At 37.8% G+C, this 13976-nt stretch overlaps 1 protein-coding gene across 3 annotated transcripts in view; it reads left to right on the top strand.

Moving 5' to 3' along the window:
* Unc50 (Unc50 RNA binding protein) overlaps positions 1 to 8251 on the top strand; it is a 254965-nt gene extending 246714 nt beyond the window's left edge. For all 3 annotated transcript variants that reach the window (XM_070085996.1, XM_070085995.1, XM_070085997.1), the window contains one exon: positions 7410 to 8251. In XM_070085996.1, coding sequence (XP_069942097.1) covers positions 7410 to 7546 — 137 coding nt within the window. In that variant the 3' untranslated portion in view covers positions 7547 to 8251. The remainder of the gene's footprint in view (positions 1 to 7409) is intronic.
* The last annotated feature ends 5725 nt before the right edge of the window (positions 8252 to 13976 follow it).

The raw sequence follows: 13976 nt of genomic DNA, 5'->3' as shown, positions 1-13976 counted from the left end.
AGCAGTTCTAAAACCACGTCCAGTGATTGTAAATATGTAAATATATGATAGAACATTAGTATTATACAAGATTTGTGCATGTTTATTGTAATAAACAACAGTGGTAAACAATAATATGATAATAACTTTAGTGCGGTTATTGTGTTCAATACAGTGAGTTTATATATATACATTTATTTATTTATTTATTTATTTATTTAAAAATTTGAGCACACATACAGAGGTACAAAAAATACAGATAAGAGCAGCATGCCAAAGCCACTTATACTATGCATAGCATTACGGGCTGGCTTAAAATTAACTTAAGATGAACTAAGCAATGATGACATCAGTGATAAAACTTTAATGTAAACAGATTACTATAAAGCACAAGTGAGTATTACAAAGACAGGTCATATGGTTGTATGCATTGTTGTACATTCAGTAGAATGGAGTATTCTGTTAGGTAGTGTATTTAAAAAATAATAAAGTTAGATTGGGTTTTAGGTTTAACATTTATGTGATATAATTGTGAGAAACATTTAAGATATACAATTTATAAGGTTCAGTTATTCAGTATTTATTTGGTTTTGGGTGAGTAAGTGATCTTTGAGAAGAGACTTGAATTTATAAACAGGTAGTGTTTCTTTTATATTTACAGGTAATGAGTTCCAGATTTTAGGGCCTTTTATGTGCATTGAGTTTTTGCATAGTGTGAGATGGACACGAGGAACATCAAAGAGTGATCTGTGCCTTGTGTTATGGTCATGTGTTCTGTTGAGGTTGGCAAGGAGATGTTTGAGGGGAGGGTTAATATCAGAGTTAAGTGTTCTATGTATGTAATAGGTGCAGTAATAAGTATGAATGTTTTGTATGGTGAGTAGGTTTAGTGTATTGAATATTGGTGGAGTGTGCTGCCTATAGTGAGAATTTGTTATTCTAACTGCAGCCTTTTGTTGGGTAATTAGTGGTCTGAGATGGTTACTTGTTGTTGAGCCCCATGCACAAATTCCATAGGTGAGATAGGGGTAAATAAGAGAGTGATATAGGGCCAGGAGGGCTGACTGTGGAGCATAGTACCGTATCTTCGATAGTATGCCTACAGTCTTGGAAATTTTCTTAGAAATTTGTTGTATATGTGTATGAAATTTGAGTCTATTATCAAGGTGGATTCCTAAGAATTTTCCCTCTGTTAGCTTTGTGATAGGTGATCCGTTTATCATTATGTTAAGAGGGACATCTGTAGCTCTGTTACCAAACTGAATGAAGTAGGTTTTGTCAATGTTTAGTGTAAGTTTGTTAGTCCTCATCCAGGTAGATATTTTCTGTAATTCGGTATTTACAGTATTGGCTAGCGTGACTGGGCTCGGGTGGGAGAAGACGTATGTAGTGTCATCTGCAAATAGTGTGGGTTTGAGTAATTGCGAAGCATTTGGTAGGTCATTTATGTATAGGAGAAAGAGAAGAGGGCCAAGGACACTTCCCTGTGGGACACCAACTGTAATTGGTTGTGCAGAAGAGTTTGCCCCATTTGCATACACATATTGGCTTCTGTTGCTGAGGTATGACTTGAGGTAGTTGAGGGAGTGCCCTCTTATACCATAGTGTGACAATTTTACGTGGAGCAAGTCATGGTTAACTGTATCAAAAGCTTTACGTAAGTCAATGAAGATCCCCAGTGGGACTTCTTTTTTCTCTATTGCAGTGTATATATGTTCTAGCATGTGTATAATAGCATCATTAGTATTTTTATTTGGCCTGAATCCAAATTGGCAGGGGTTGAGTATGTTTTGGGAGATAAGGTAGGAGTAGATTCGTTTATGAATTAATTTTTCGAAGATTTTTGAGAGAGGGTGTAAGTTGGATATTGGCCTATAGTTATTCAACTCTGTTTGGTCTCCTCCTTTGTGGATCGGGGTGACCCTTGCTATTTTGAGTACTGTAGGGAAGGTGGAGGATTCAATGGATTTGTTAAAGAGTGTTGCAGTGATTGGTGATAGCACTTGTGACACTTTTTTGTATATAAAGGGTGGTAAGGTATTTAAATCTCCTGCCTTGTTTTTTAGCGTGTTGATAATAAGGGAGACTTCGTATGGGTTAGTCGGAGCTAGGAACAGTGTGTTCGGGTAGTTGCCAGTGAGGTAGTCATTTGGTGGGGTATCTGAGCTTGGGATTTTATTGGCAAGGTTTTGTCCTATAGTGGAGAAGAAGTCATTGAGTCTGTTTGCTGTTTCTGTTGGTGGGAGTTGGGGTTCATCTGATTTTGCTAATTTTATTTCGCTATTTCGTGATATCTTTTTTGTTCCTAGAATTTCTGATAGGGTTTTCCAGGTCTTTTTTATATCACCTCGTAAGTTGGATAATCTGTTCTCATAATACAATTTGTTTGCCCTTCTTATCAGGCTGGTTAGGATTGACGAGTAACGTTTTGTTTGGTCTCTGGTTATGTGACCCATTCTGTACTGTTTTTCATATTGGTGTTTTGTATTTATGGATTTGAGAATGCTGGGTGTTAACCAGGGACTGTTCAGTCTCTTAGCTGTCATCTGTTTAGTTTTTTTAGGGCAGTGCTTGTTATAGAGGTATTGGGTCTTTTTTAGAAAATTATTAATACATTCGTCAATATCTGTATAGATTTCTAGCTCAGTGTGCCAGTCAATGTTTGCTACTGCTGTTGTGAAGTTATTAATGGCTGCCTCATTGTGAAGTCTGAAGGTGACTTTAGTAGTGTCTTGGGGTAATTTACCAAGAGTTGTTATGAGAAAAGTAGGGTAGTGGTCTGTGGTATTATCTGTAATTATGCCTGATTTTAAAGGGGATATGGTGTTGGTCCAGATGTGGTCAAGTAGGGAAACACTAGTCTCTGTAACTCTTGTAGGTTTTGTTACTGTTGGTAGCAACATACAGTTACTCATTGTGTTTGTGAATTCAGTAACGTGTGGGTCCTGGTCTTGCAGGAGATTTATATTGAAGTCACCTGAGAGTAGTAAGTGATCTTTGTTCATGCGTGCATCAGTTATCATACTTCCTAGGTTTTGACTAAATTGGCTAATGTTTGACTGTGGAACTCTGTAAATGTTTATCAATGTGAGAGGTTTTTGTAGGTATTTGGATTTGAATTTGGCTATTATATATTCCCCATGTTCATCCCTTGTGCAAGTATTAGTGATACATTCTAGTTGGTCTGAGTAGTATATGGCTGTGCCACCCCCTTGTTAGTCTGGCCTACAGTTGTGTATGGCTGTGTAACCAGGAATGGCATAGACATCTGTACTATCAGGCTTTAGCCAGGTTTCAGTTAGTGTAATGATGGACATATTGGCATGTAAGGAATTTAGTAATGCTATGAGGTCATCGTAATGCTTGCTTAAAGATCTGATATTGTAGTTAAAGATAGTTATGTTGTTGTTGGCACTGAGAAGTGCCTTTGATTGTTCTGCAGTGTAGTAATTACAGTAACTGTTTGATTCATTTAAGTCATTAAATAAGAGGTTGGTATCAGGATCAATGCTTGTAATCATAAGATTTGTAGTGAATCTATAGTTAGAATTAAGTATAAAACAAAGTAAATAGTCTTAAGCTAAAAAATAGCACCTGAATTATTTAACAAATGTAAAATAATGAGCTAAGGTAGTTTTTTTTTTTTTTTTTTTTTTTTTTTTTTTTTTTTTTTTAAGCTAAAATAAAGGAGACAATATAAAAGGGACTAATACAAATAAAGTGATAATCAAATAATGGAGCTTGGGAATATGATAGTAGGTAGTACTATAAAGGTAATTCTTTAAAGTTAGAATTATAGTATAAAATAATAATATAAAAGGGACTAATGTAAGTTGTGGTGAACAATAAAGTGGTAATCAAATAAATGAGCTTTGGAATATAATGGCAAAATTGTGAACTTATTCTACTTTAGCACCTGAGAATAGCACCTTGATTATTTTAACAATTGTGAATGTATAAACTAGGGTAGTTATATAAAGCTAAAATAAAGGAGAAAATATATAAGGGACTAAAATTAAGTAATGGTAAACAAAGTTAAATGGACAGGTGGTCACTATGAAATAATATTGGTTTAGGAGTAAGATCTGATTTGTAATATTAAATAAATTGAGCAGTTTATTGCACAATAAAAGTAAAAAAAATGAGGTAGTTGGTACTAGCTAGCAAAAGATAGTTTTGGTACTTGCAAAAAAGTAATTGGAATATACACTAATTGCATACACAATGAAAAGTGACTAAAAAAACAAGTAGTGATAAACAAAATTAAATGGACAGGTAAGAATAATGAATATTATTAATTTGGAGTAAGATTTGACTTGTAATTTAAAATTATGAGCAATTAATAGCAGTAAGAAAGAAGTATAGAGTATTGGAGGTATTTCATTAGCTAGTGATGAAAAATAATAAAAATAATAATGTACAATATAATAGTAACGTACACTATATGCACCACACGTATATATGTATTAAGGGCACTTATCTAATCTGTTACAGAAATGTCAGCTTTTCTAAGGAAGGTAGAGAAATCGTGTTCATTTGAGATAGTATATTGTTGTCCTGTTGATGTTTTCCTTACTAGTATTTTCCCATCTCGCGTGAAACACTGATGTACAGTGGACCCCCGGTTAACGATTTTAATCCGTGCAAGAGGGCTCATCGTTATGCGAAATAATCGTTATGCGAATTAATTTTCCCCATAAGAAATAATGGAAATAAAATTAATCCGTGCAAGACGCCCAAAAGTATGAAAAAAAATTTTTTTTACCACATGAAATGTTAATTTTAATACACACAAACTGAAAAAGGCATGCACAATTACATGACACTTACTTTTATTGAAGATCTGGTGATGATTGATGGGATGGGAGGAGGGGAGAGCATTATCTTCTTACTGTTTAGAAGGGGAATCCCCTTCCATTAGGACTTGAGGTAGCAAGTCCTTTTCTGGGGTTACTTCCCTTCTTCTTTTAATGCCACTAGGACCAGCTTCAGAGTCACTGGACCTCTGTCGCACAACAAATCTGTCCATAGAGCTCTGTACCTCCCGTTTCTTCAAGACTTTCCTAAAATGGGCCATAACATTGTCATTGAAATAGTCACCAGCACGGCTTGCAACAGCTGTGTCAGGGTGATTTTCATCTATAAAGGTTTGCAGTTCAAACCACTCTGCACACATTTCCTTAATCTTTGAAGTAGGCACAATGGATTCCACAACTGGCATAGGCTTCTCAGGGTTAGCCCCAAACCCTTCAAAATCTTTCTTAATTTCCATACTAATTCTCACCCTTTTTACCACAGGGTTGGCACTAGAAGCTTTCTTGGGGCCCATGGTCACTTATTTTCCAGAAACACCACCGAAAACACTGTAATAATACGAAATATTCCGAGTGTATGCTTGGATGTTACCGCGGAGGCTGGCTGGTAAACAATGGGACGGCCGGCACATGTGAGGGCACATTGGACGCGTCTCGGACGAAAATCGGTATGCGGGTTTTTAATCGGTATGCGGGGCAAAAATTTTGCGATAAAAGTAATCGTTATGCGGAAAAATCGCTATGCGATGCCATCGTTATGCGGGGGTCCACTGTATTTTGTTTTCCTGTTTAAGTTTTCTCAGCCTGAACAGAAGGTTTTGACGTTTTTTTGTTAGACACTCATTTATGTACACTCCATTTTTCATTGTAATTGCTGATTTAATTAGGTCCTTTCTTTTATCGTATGAATGAAGTCGGATCATTATACTGTGTTTACTTCCTGGTTTTCCTAGCAAACGTGTTTCTTTGATTTCATTGTTTTGCACGATGACTTGTACGTGGTTCTGTATTATCCTGATAGCAGTTTCTTTGCACTGTGCTTGTGTTATGTCACTAGGAATGTGTGGACTGTTTATTATTACTGCATCAGACAACTTATCTTGTTCAGTTTTGTCGTCTTGGAAATCAAGGTATTCATTTAGTCGAGTGTGCATGTTCTGATTCCAGTCCTTGATTGCTTCTTCAACCTTCATATTTATTGTTGTTATTTGCTCAGTGTGACTGGCTATAGCTGCTTTTAGAGTATTTTCTGTGTCAACACTTCCCGATGTAATCTTCTCTTCAAGGTTTTGGATCTTATTCTCGAGGTTGGTTATCTTGGATTCTCGTCGCTCGAGTGTTGCTTTGATATCTTTGATTTCATTTTCTAGAGCAACGATGTAGTCCTTGATATTGTCAGGAATAATCATACCTGAGTTATCATGGGTGAATCCTTTGAAGGGAGTGGAGTTGGAGGGGGAGTCAGCAGTATTGGTCTCTCAGGCCCCAAATGTTAGTAGGAAAAGAAAAAAAATAGAAAAGAAAAGAAAAAACTACAAAAAACGGTAAATAAAATATCTAATGTGAGTGTGTGGAAATCGTCGATGTTGCCACCACCACATCATTTGGGGTCAACTTCTCGGCACTGTATCTCGGTAAGTACTGATCAGAAAATTTTTTTTTGTCTTATTACCTTCACAAAAATATACTCTTTAATTCTGTAAGAATTTTTTTTTTTTTTTTTTTTTTTTTTTTTTTTTTTTTTTTTTTTTTTTTTTTTTTTTTTTTTTTTTTTTTTTTCAAAATTTCTTTGACACTGGAGCACCACTTCAGATTTTGGCCTTGGACCCTGAAGGGGTTAAAATAGGCCCAACCCTCCTCTGGTGAAGAGAAAGTAACCATGATACAAGATGTAGCTGGTGGTGCCAGAATAATGGGAAGGCCACAATAAGTCAGAATTCAATGACTGTCATTGAATAAATAGAATACGTACTGATCTGGGACTCAAACCTGGTGCTTGTACTTACCAAGACCACCTCTGTAACCACCGAGCCATAGTGTGTGCATGTCAGGGTATGACTGCCAGCATTTTCAGCACTCCAAACATGGTGAACACTAAAGCCCATGAGGTCATTTGTCAAAACTAAATGGGATTTGGAACCTGTGTAGTGTCTGATGTTGACACCAGAGAGGACACCAGTGCACATGAGCATAGAATGTAAACAAGATGTTATACTATGTACAAAAGTGGTTTGTGAATCTGTTATTACTAATGTTACAGAGGTTCATCCGAGAGGCTACTTTTACTATGATGGTTCATTGAACCTCATCACACAAATGTACTGTAATTATCATGGCTCTTTGCTTTTCCAAATGACAGTACAGTGCTTTCATTTTATATTTATATTTTTTCAGTGCAAAAATCATATTACGACTTGATAGTCAGGTTTTGTGACTTTTTAACACATTGGGCGCTTCCCACCGAGGCAGAGTGACCCAAAAATGAAGAAACACTTTCATCACCATTCACTCCATCACTGTCTTACCAGAGGTGTGCCAGTACTGCAGTTCAATAACTGCAACATATCTCAGTGAATTTTATACTGCTGTACTTTAATAGTGTTCCATGTGTTTCAGCACTACCCATTCTCCATCGAGCACGAGTGTTCCTATATGCTCTTCCTGTGTTGATGGTGTTGTTGTTGGTGAGCCTGGTGGTGCGAGTGAACCTCTGCCGTGTCCTCATGAACTTCTACCATTATCGCGTCCTCTGAGAGTCAACACAATAACCATCTTCACTTAGAAAAAGAGTGCTTTCTTTATTGATACTAGATTATGTTATAACTAGCATATTATTAGCAATTTTGGATGATTGATGTGACGTTTGTTGAAACAATTTTCCTGATAGCAAAGTGTATACTTGGCTCCTGATGAAAGCTCATTGTGTATTAAAAATTATGTTCCAGTTGGATTATCTACAGTGTGAAAGCTTTATATATTTTGTATAGAGAATGAAGCTTAATGTTATTTATTCTTATAATGTACAGTGATCAAGTAATTATATTTAGAAGATCAAGACAAAATTAATAAGGTTTATTTTCTTGATTCACAAACATTAATGTGTGTGTTACAGTTCTTAAAATGTATAAGAATAAATTATAGGTACAAAGTTAGCTTCAGTATTTCAAGTAATTTTAGTTATTTTATTTACAGTAAACTGCTGATCAAAAAACATTTTAATTGTTTATTTATGAAGAGAATCTGTTTTCAAAACTCTTTCTGCTTTTTCATTCATTGTTTCTTGCTGTTTCTCTCTCTCTCCTACATTCTTATGTATATATGTATGCTTGCAGAAGAAATGCAGATGGTCAAATGTTTATAGTATCTCTTTTTAAAATTGAGAAATGGATTTAGAGATTGTAAAGCATTTGTTAAATCACTCAGCCATATTGTCAAAAATATATACATTTACAGTACTATTATATCTTTAATTAATGTTCAGCCTTGAAGTTATAATACATACTATAATCTGTATACAATACTATAAGTGGGAAGACTGATGAAAGGCTCTTAGTCCAAGGAACTAGAGTTACTCTCCCTTGTAGCAAACCTGATTACCTCCCATTCCCCAGTGCTGTATGACCCTTATGGGTTTAATGCCTCGCCATATAACTGTCATTTAATGGACTTAAGAAAATGGGAACAAAATCTGCTGGATCAGTTTATTTGGAAATGACAGAAGTAGTTCACTAATTGCAGAAGTGTGTGTGTGTGTTATTGTTATGGTCACCATAAAATTATCTCTTCTCTATCCACCACAAACTTTAATACCGGCCACCCAACACCCTCTGTTACTTCGGTAAATCATGGGTTTTAACCCCTTGACTGTTACAACCCCCAATCCTGAAGTTTCTCCTGGTGTCGGAAAAATTTAAAAAAAAAAAAATTATTTCTTTTGAAATGATAGAAAATCTTTTCCCGATTACAGTGGACCCCCGCATAACGATGGCATCGCATAGCGATTTTTCCGCATAACGATTACTTTTATCGCAAAATTTTTGCCCCGCATACCGATTAAAAACCCGCATACCGATTTTCGTCCGAGACGCGTCCAATGTGCCCTCACATGTGCCGGCCGTCCCATTGTTTACCAGCCAGCCTCCGCGGTAACATCCAAGCATACACTCGGAATATTTCGTATTATTACAGTGTTTTCGGTGGTGTTTCTGGAAAATAAGTGACCATGGGCCCCAAGAAAGCTTCTAGTGCCAACCCTGTGGTAAAAAGGGTGAGAATTAGTATGGAAATTAAGAAAGATTTTGAAGGGTTTGGGGCTAACCCTGAGAAGCCTATGCCAGTTGTGGAATCCATTGTGCCTACTTCAAAGATTAAGGAAATGTGTGCAGAGTGGTTTGAACTGCAAACCTTTATAGATGAAAATCACCCTGACACAGCTGTTGCAAGCCGTGCTGGTGACTATTTCAATGACAATGTTATGGCCCATTTTAGGAAAGTCTTGAAGAAACGGGAGGTACAGAGCTCTATGGACAGATTTGTTGTGCGACAGAGGTCCAGTGACTCTGAAGCTGGTCCTAGTGGCATTAAAAGAAGAAGGGAAGTAACCCCAGAAAAGGACTTGCTACCTCAAGTCCTAATGGAAGGGGATTCCCCTTCTAAACAGTAAGAAGATAATGCTCTCCCCTCCTCCCATCCCATCAATCATCACCAGATCTTCAATAAAAGTAAGTGTCATGTAATTGTGCATGCCTTTTTCAGTTTGTGTGTATTAAAATTAACATTTCATGTGGTAAAAAAAATTTTTTTTCATACTTTTGGGCGTCTTGCACGGATTAATTTTATTTCCATTATTTCTTATGGGGAAAATTAATTCGCATAACGATTATTTCGCATAACGATGAGCCCTCTTGCACGGATTAAAATCGTTAACCGGGGGTCCACTGTATAATGACACCAAAAACACGAAATCTGATGGAAAACTGACGGAATTACGCTCTCGCGAAGTTAGCGACCTTGGCGATATTATCAAATCGGCGATTTCGCCCACTTTGACCTCTATTTGCGGCTAATTCCATTGTTCCAGTCAATCAAACTCATAGCTATTTCTTTAGAACTCCATTTTTTTCTATCGATTGAGTACAAGAAACTGCCCATTTACCGATTTCAACTACCCAATAACATGGTCAGAAATTTGCAATTTGGCCAATTTCACGAAAATTAAAAAATATGACAATTTCAAAATAGGGTCCAAAATGAACAATGCAGACATTCCTGGCTCTAAAATAACATTTTCTTTGTTCATCAGTCACATCTCCAAGCCCCTCTGATATTTCTCTTGCTTTCTATTTTGAATTTTTATTCAAACAAAAAATAGAAGATTTACTGTTATGCAGACTACTGCAATACTGTAATAATTGTATAAATAACATCAACCCATTCATGACTGCATATTAGAATAGCTAGTTGGACATTTATTGGACAAAGACGTCATTTATTTACTTTTGAACGTCGACAAAAATCAAACATTTCCCCTACTTTGAGCTCCATTTCCAGGTTCTTTTTTGAGTAAAATCAATCAAAATCACCTCTATTTCTATAATATGTTTTCCATTCTATCAAATGAGACCAAGAAAACGATAATACAACCATAAATACTATACGAAAATAGACCACAATATCGGCATTTTGATTAAAAAAGATGGTCGGAGTTTTTTTTTTTCTCATTATGCACTGCATGCTCCAGGATTTTTTTTATGTGGTGCACACTGACCACACAGACCCATTCTCTCACATGTGAGCCTACCAGCTTTCTCCTGCTTGATTTGAAGCCGCTAGAATTTATGAGTATACATATATACGTCAAATACGGTACCTCGTAAGACATATATATACGATCTCGACGGTCAAAGGGTTAATGTACATTATGATGCAAACAGTATATTGAAATCTGATGCATTTTAGCAAACTTTTCAGAGCAAAACTTATGAAGTACTTCCAGATACTCCCAATATATGTTGTCTTAAAAATATTGTCACACTGATGGGATGGCAGATGGTAGAGGGAGAGAGAGAGTGTGTGTGCAGAGCATGTCTTGAGTTTTACAATGTCTCACTGTACTCACCTAATTGTGGTTGCAGGGGTCAAGTCATAGCTCCTGGCTCTGCCTCTTCACTGGTTGCTACTGTTTTCTCTCTCCCTGCTCCATGAGCTTTATGGATCCTACCTCCACCATGTCACTTTCCAAACTATTCCACTTCTTGACAACTCTATGGCTGAAGAAATATTTCTTAACATCCCTCTGACTCATCTGAGTCTTCAACTTCAATTTTGACCCCTTGTTGCTGTGTCCCATCTCCGGAACATTTTTGTCTTTGTCAACCTTGTCAGTTCCTTGCAGTATTTTATATGCCATTTTGTTTTCCCCCATCCCTCTTATCCTTCAGTGCCATCAGGCTGATTTCCCTTAACCTCTCCTAGTAGTACATGCCCCTTAGCTCTGGGACTAGTCTTGTTGAAAACCTTAGCACATTCTCTAATTTCTTGGCATCCTTGTCCAGGTGGGTTCCGTACTAATGCTGCATACTCTAATATGGGCCTGACATACACAGTGTACAGTCTTTTGAACGATTCCATACCGAGGTATCGGAACGCTATTCTTAAGTTTGCCAGGTGCCCATATGCTCCAGCGGTTATCTGGTTGATGTGCGCTCAGGACATGTGCTCAGTATTATACTCACCCCAAGATCCTTTTCCTTGAGTAAGGTTTGCAGTCTTTGGCCCCCTAGCCTGGTACTTTGTCTGTGGTCTTTTTCTGTGTAACTTTATCAAGCAAACACCTAGTGAAACAATGGCAGAATATTTTCACAATGTTTCACTCAATGCTGACTGAGCCAAACACTGTCAGAATAAATACTTGTTATGCAAACTTTGTCTCTACCATGTTGCCACACTTATGAATGGGAGTTTTAGCTAAATTTATATAATGTAATAATGTTTGCCAGAAGGGTTAAATGTTAACATTTCAGAGTCAGGCACTGTACTTCCCATCTCCAGTGTCTGTGGACCTCACACTCCAACAATCAAGTATTAAAAACCTTCACTGGTGAAGTCTTGATACCCCGCCCTTCCAGTAGGTGCATTCTCTCTACATGTCCGAACCCCTCATTCCTCAGCCCTTGCTCCATCCTCCTAACTTCCAAACTACGAATTCTCTGGGGTCTACAGTACATTCTATTGCCTAACTCTCATACATTCCCCTCTTTGGACCGTCTCCACAGCCACTCACTCTTTTTCCCTCATCAATTCTATGATTCACCTCATCTTTCATAGGCTGACATAGCGTTCACCTCCTCCATACTCTCTCCCTCCAATCTGATATTCTCTTTCATCACCTAATCTTTTTGCATGCTTTAAAACCCTTTCATCTCTCTGCAGAGAATTTCATCAGCAAAGACTGTTTGTGTGTGATTCTTTATCTTTTAACTCCACGCCTCTTGCCAAGACCCTCGCATTTACTTCTCTTACAACCCCATCTATAAATATATTAAACAACCACGGTGACATCACACATCCTTGTCTAAGGCCTACTTTTACTGGGAAAAAATTTCCCTCTTTTCTACATACTCTAACTTGAGCCTCACTATCCTCGTAAAAACTCTTCACTGCTTTCAGTAACCTACCTCCTACACCATACACTTGCAACATCTGCCACATTGCCCCCCTATCCACCCTGTCATACGCCTTTTCCAAATCCATAAATGCCACAAAGACCTCTTTAGCCTTATCTAAATACTGTTCACTTATATGTTTCACTGTAAACACCTGGTCCACACACCCCCTACCTTTCCTAAAGCCTCCTTGTTCATCTGCTATCCTATTCTCCGCTTACTCTTAATTCTTTCAATTATAACTCTACCATGGTACACTCAACAGACTTATCCCCCTATAATTTTTGCACTCTCTTTTATCCCCTTTGCCTTTATACAAAGGAACTATGCATGCTCTCTGCCAATCCCTAAATTTATATAATGTAATAATGTTTCCTTAAATGTCATTCTCTTCAGTGCTGTGGACCTCAAACAATCACCTTCACTGGTGAGCTTGATGCCCTTCCAGTAGGTGCAGGCCCCATCCCTTGCTCCATGGGGGTCTACAGTACCTATTGCCTAAGGACCGAAGCCACTGGGACATAGCAACACTGCTGCATGCTAAAATTCCTCTTGGATTTCAGGACTGTTTAGTCTTGCAGAGATTGCAGCTGGCAGCTTAACTATTTACAGTATTGTTAAATAGTAACAAACTGGCATCTCACTTGCCACTGCATCTGCCAACCATTGCCACCCACATGTGGCACCAAGAGACAGCATCTCCTTAGTGTTTTCCTGCTGCAACCTCCCCTCCATTCTACTCCCAAGTTTCTGAAGGCCCTAGCCTCACTTGACCTCCATTCCTTCACTGGTCCCCTCTCTACAGCTTGAATTGTGGATAATATGTTTATGGGATGCTGGTTTGGTTTTCAAAGTATGGCAAAGGCATCCTTAGATAGTGCTCTTTCTCAGTTAAGATTAATTTTTTTTTCCAATACGATGTTCTGCCTCTCTTCCTTCGGCCTCCTCCTCTAACTTTTCTTTTGGTGTACCAATCTCAGTCCTCAGAGAATTTAACTGGAATGGTCTTGTGGAGTTCATGTTGGCTATGACACCACATTTTGTGTCCACAATCTTCCTGATGCAACATCAGGGAAAGTCGCACCTCATCCTTGGACCTGAAAGCATTCAGTGTGCAAATGCATCTGACCTTGCTGAAGATGCATTCCATGTCTAGGACTTCACCATAGCATGGCTGACCTCTACAAGGCCTGGCACGTGGGATTCAATTTTTATCCTAACCTTGTGTGATTACAGAGGCTCTCCAGTTGTGATGATTCCAGCCATGACATTTTCCCTCCTTAGCACTCCCTCATGACTTGCTTCCAGTTGCAGCACTGACCTTGACATATGTCTACAGCTTGCAGCAGCTTGCAAGACCCTCATCAGCTTCAGTTTTAAATAAACCAGAAAGAACTTGAGGCTATCTATACTGCTGTAAGGCATTTGGGACACTTACAGGATTCAACCTTGGCAGTTTTATCTGTCAGTTGTGAGAGAAAGGAAATCTATTTGCATCCATGTACTTTCCCCAGCATTC

This window comes from Cherax quadricarinatus, chromosome 17, assembly GCF_038502225.1.
Source record: "Cherax quadricarinatus isolate ZL_2023a chromosome 17, ASM3850222v1, whole genome shotgun sequence".
Classification (NCBI taxonomy): Eukaryota; Metazoa; Arthropoda; class Malacostraca; order Decapoda; family Parastacidae; genus Cherax; species Cherax quadricarinatus.
This window is presented reverse-complemented; position numbering and strand designations above follow the sequence as displayed.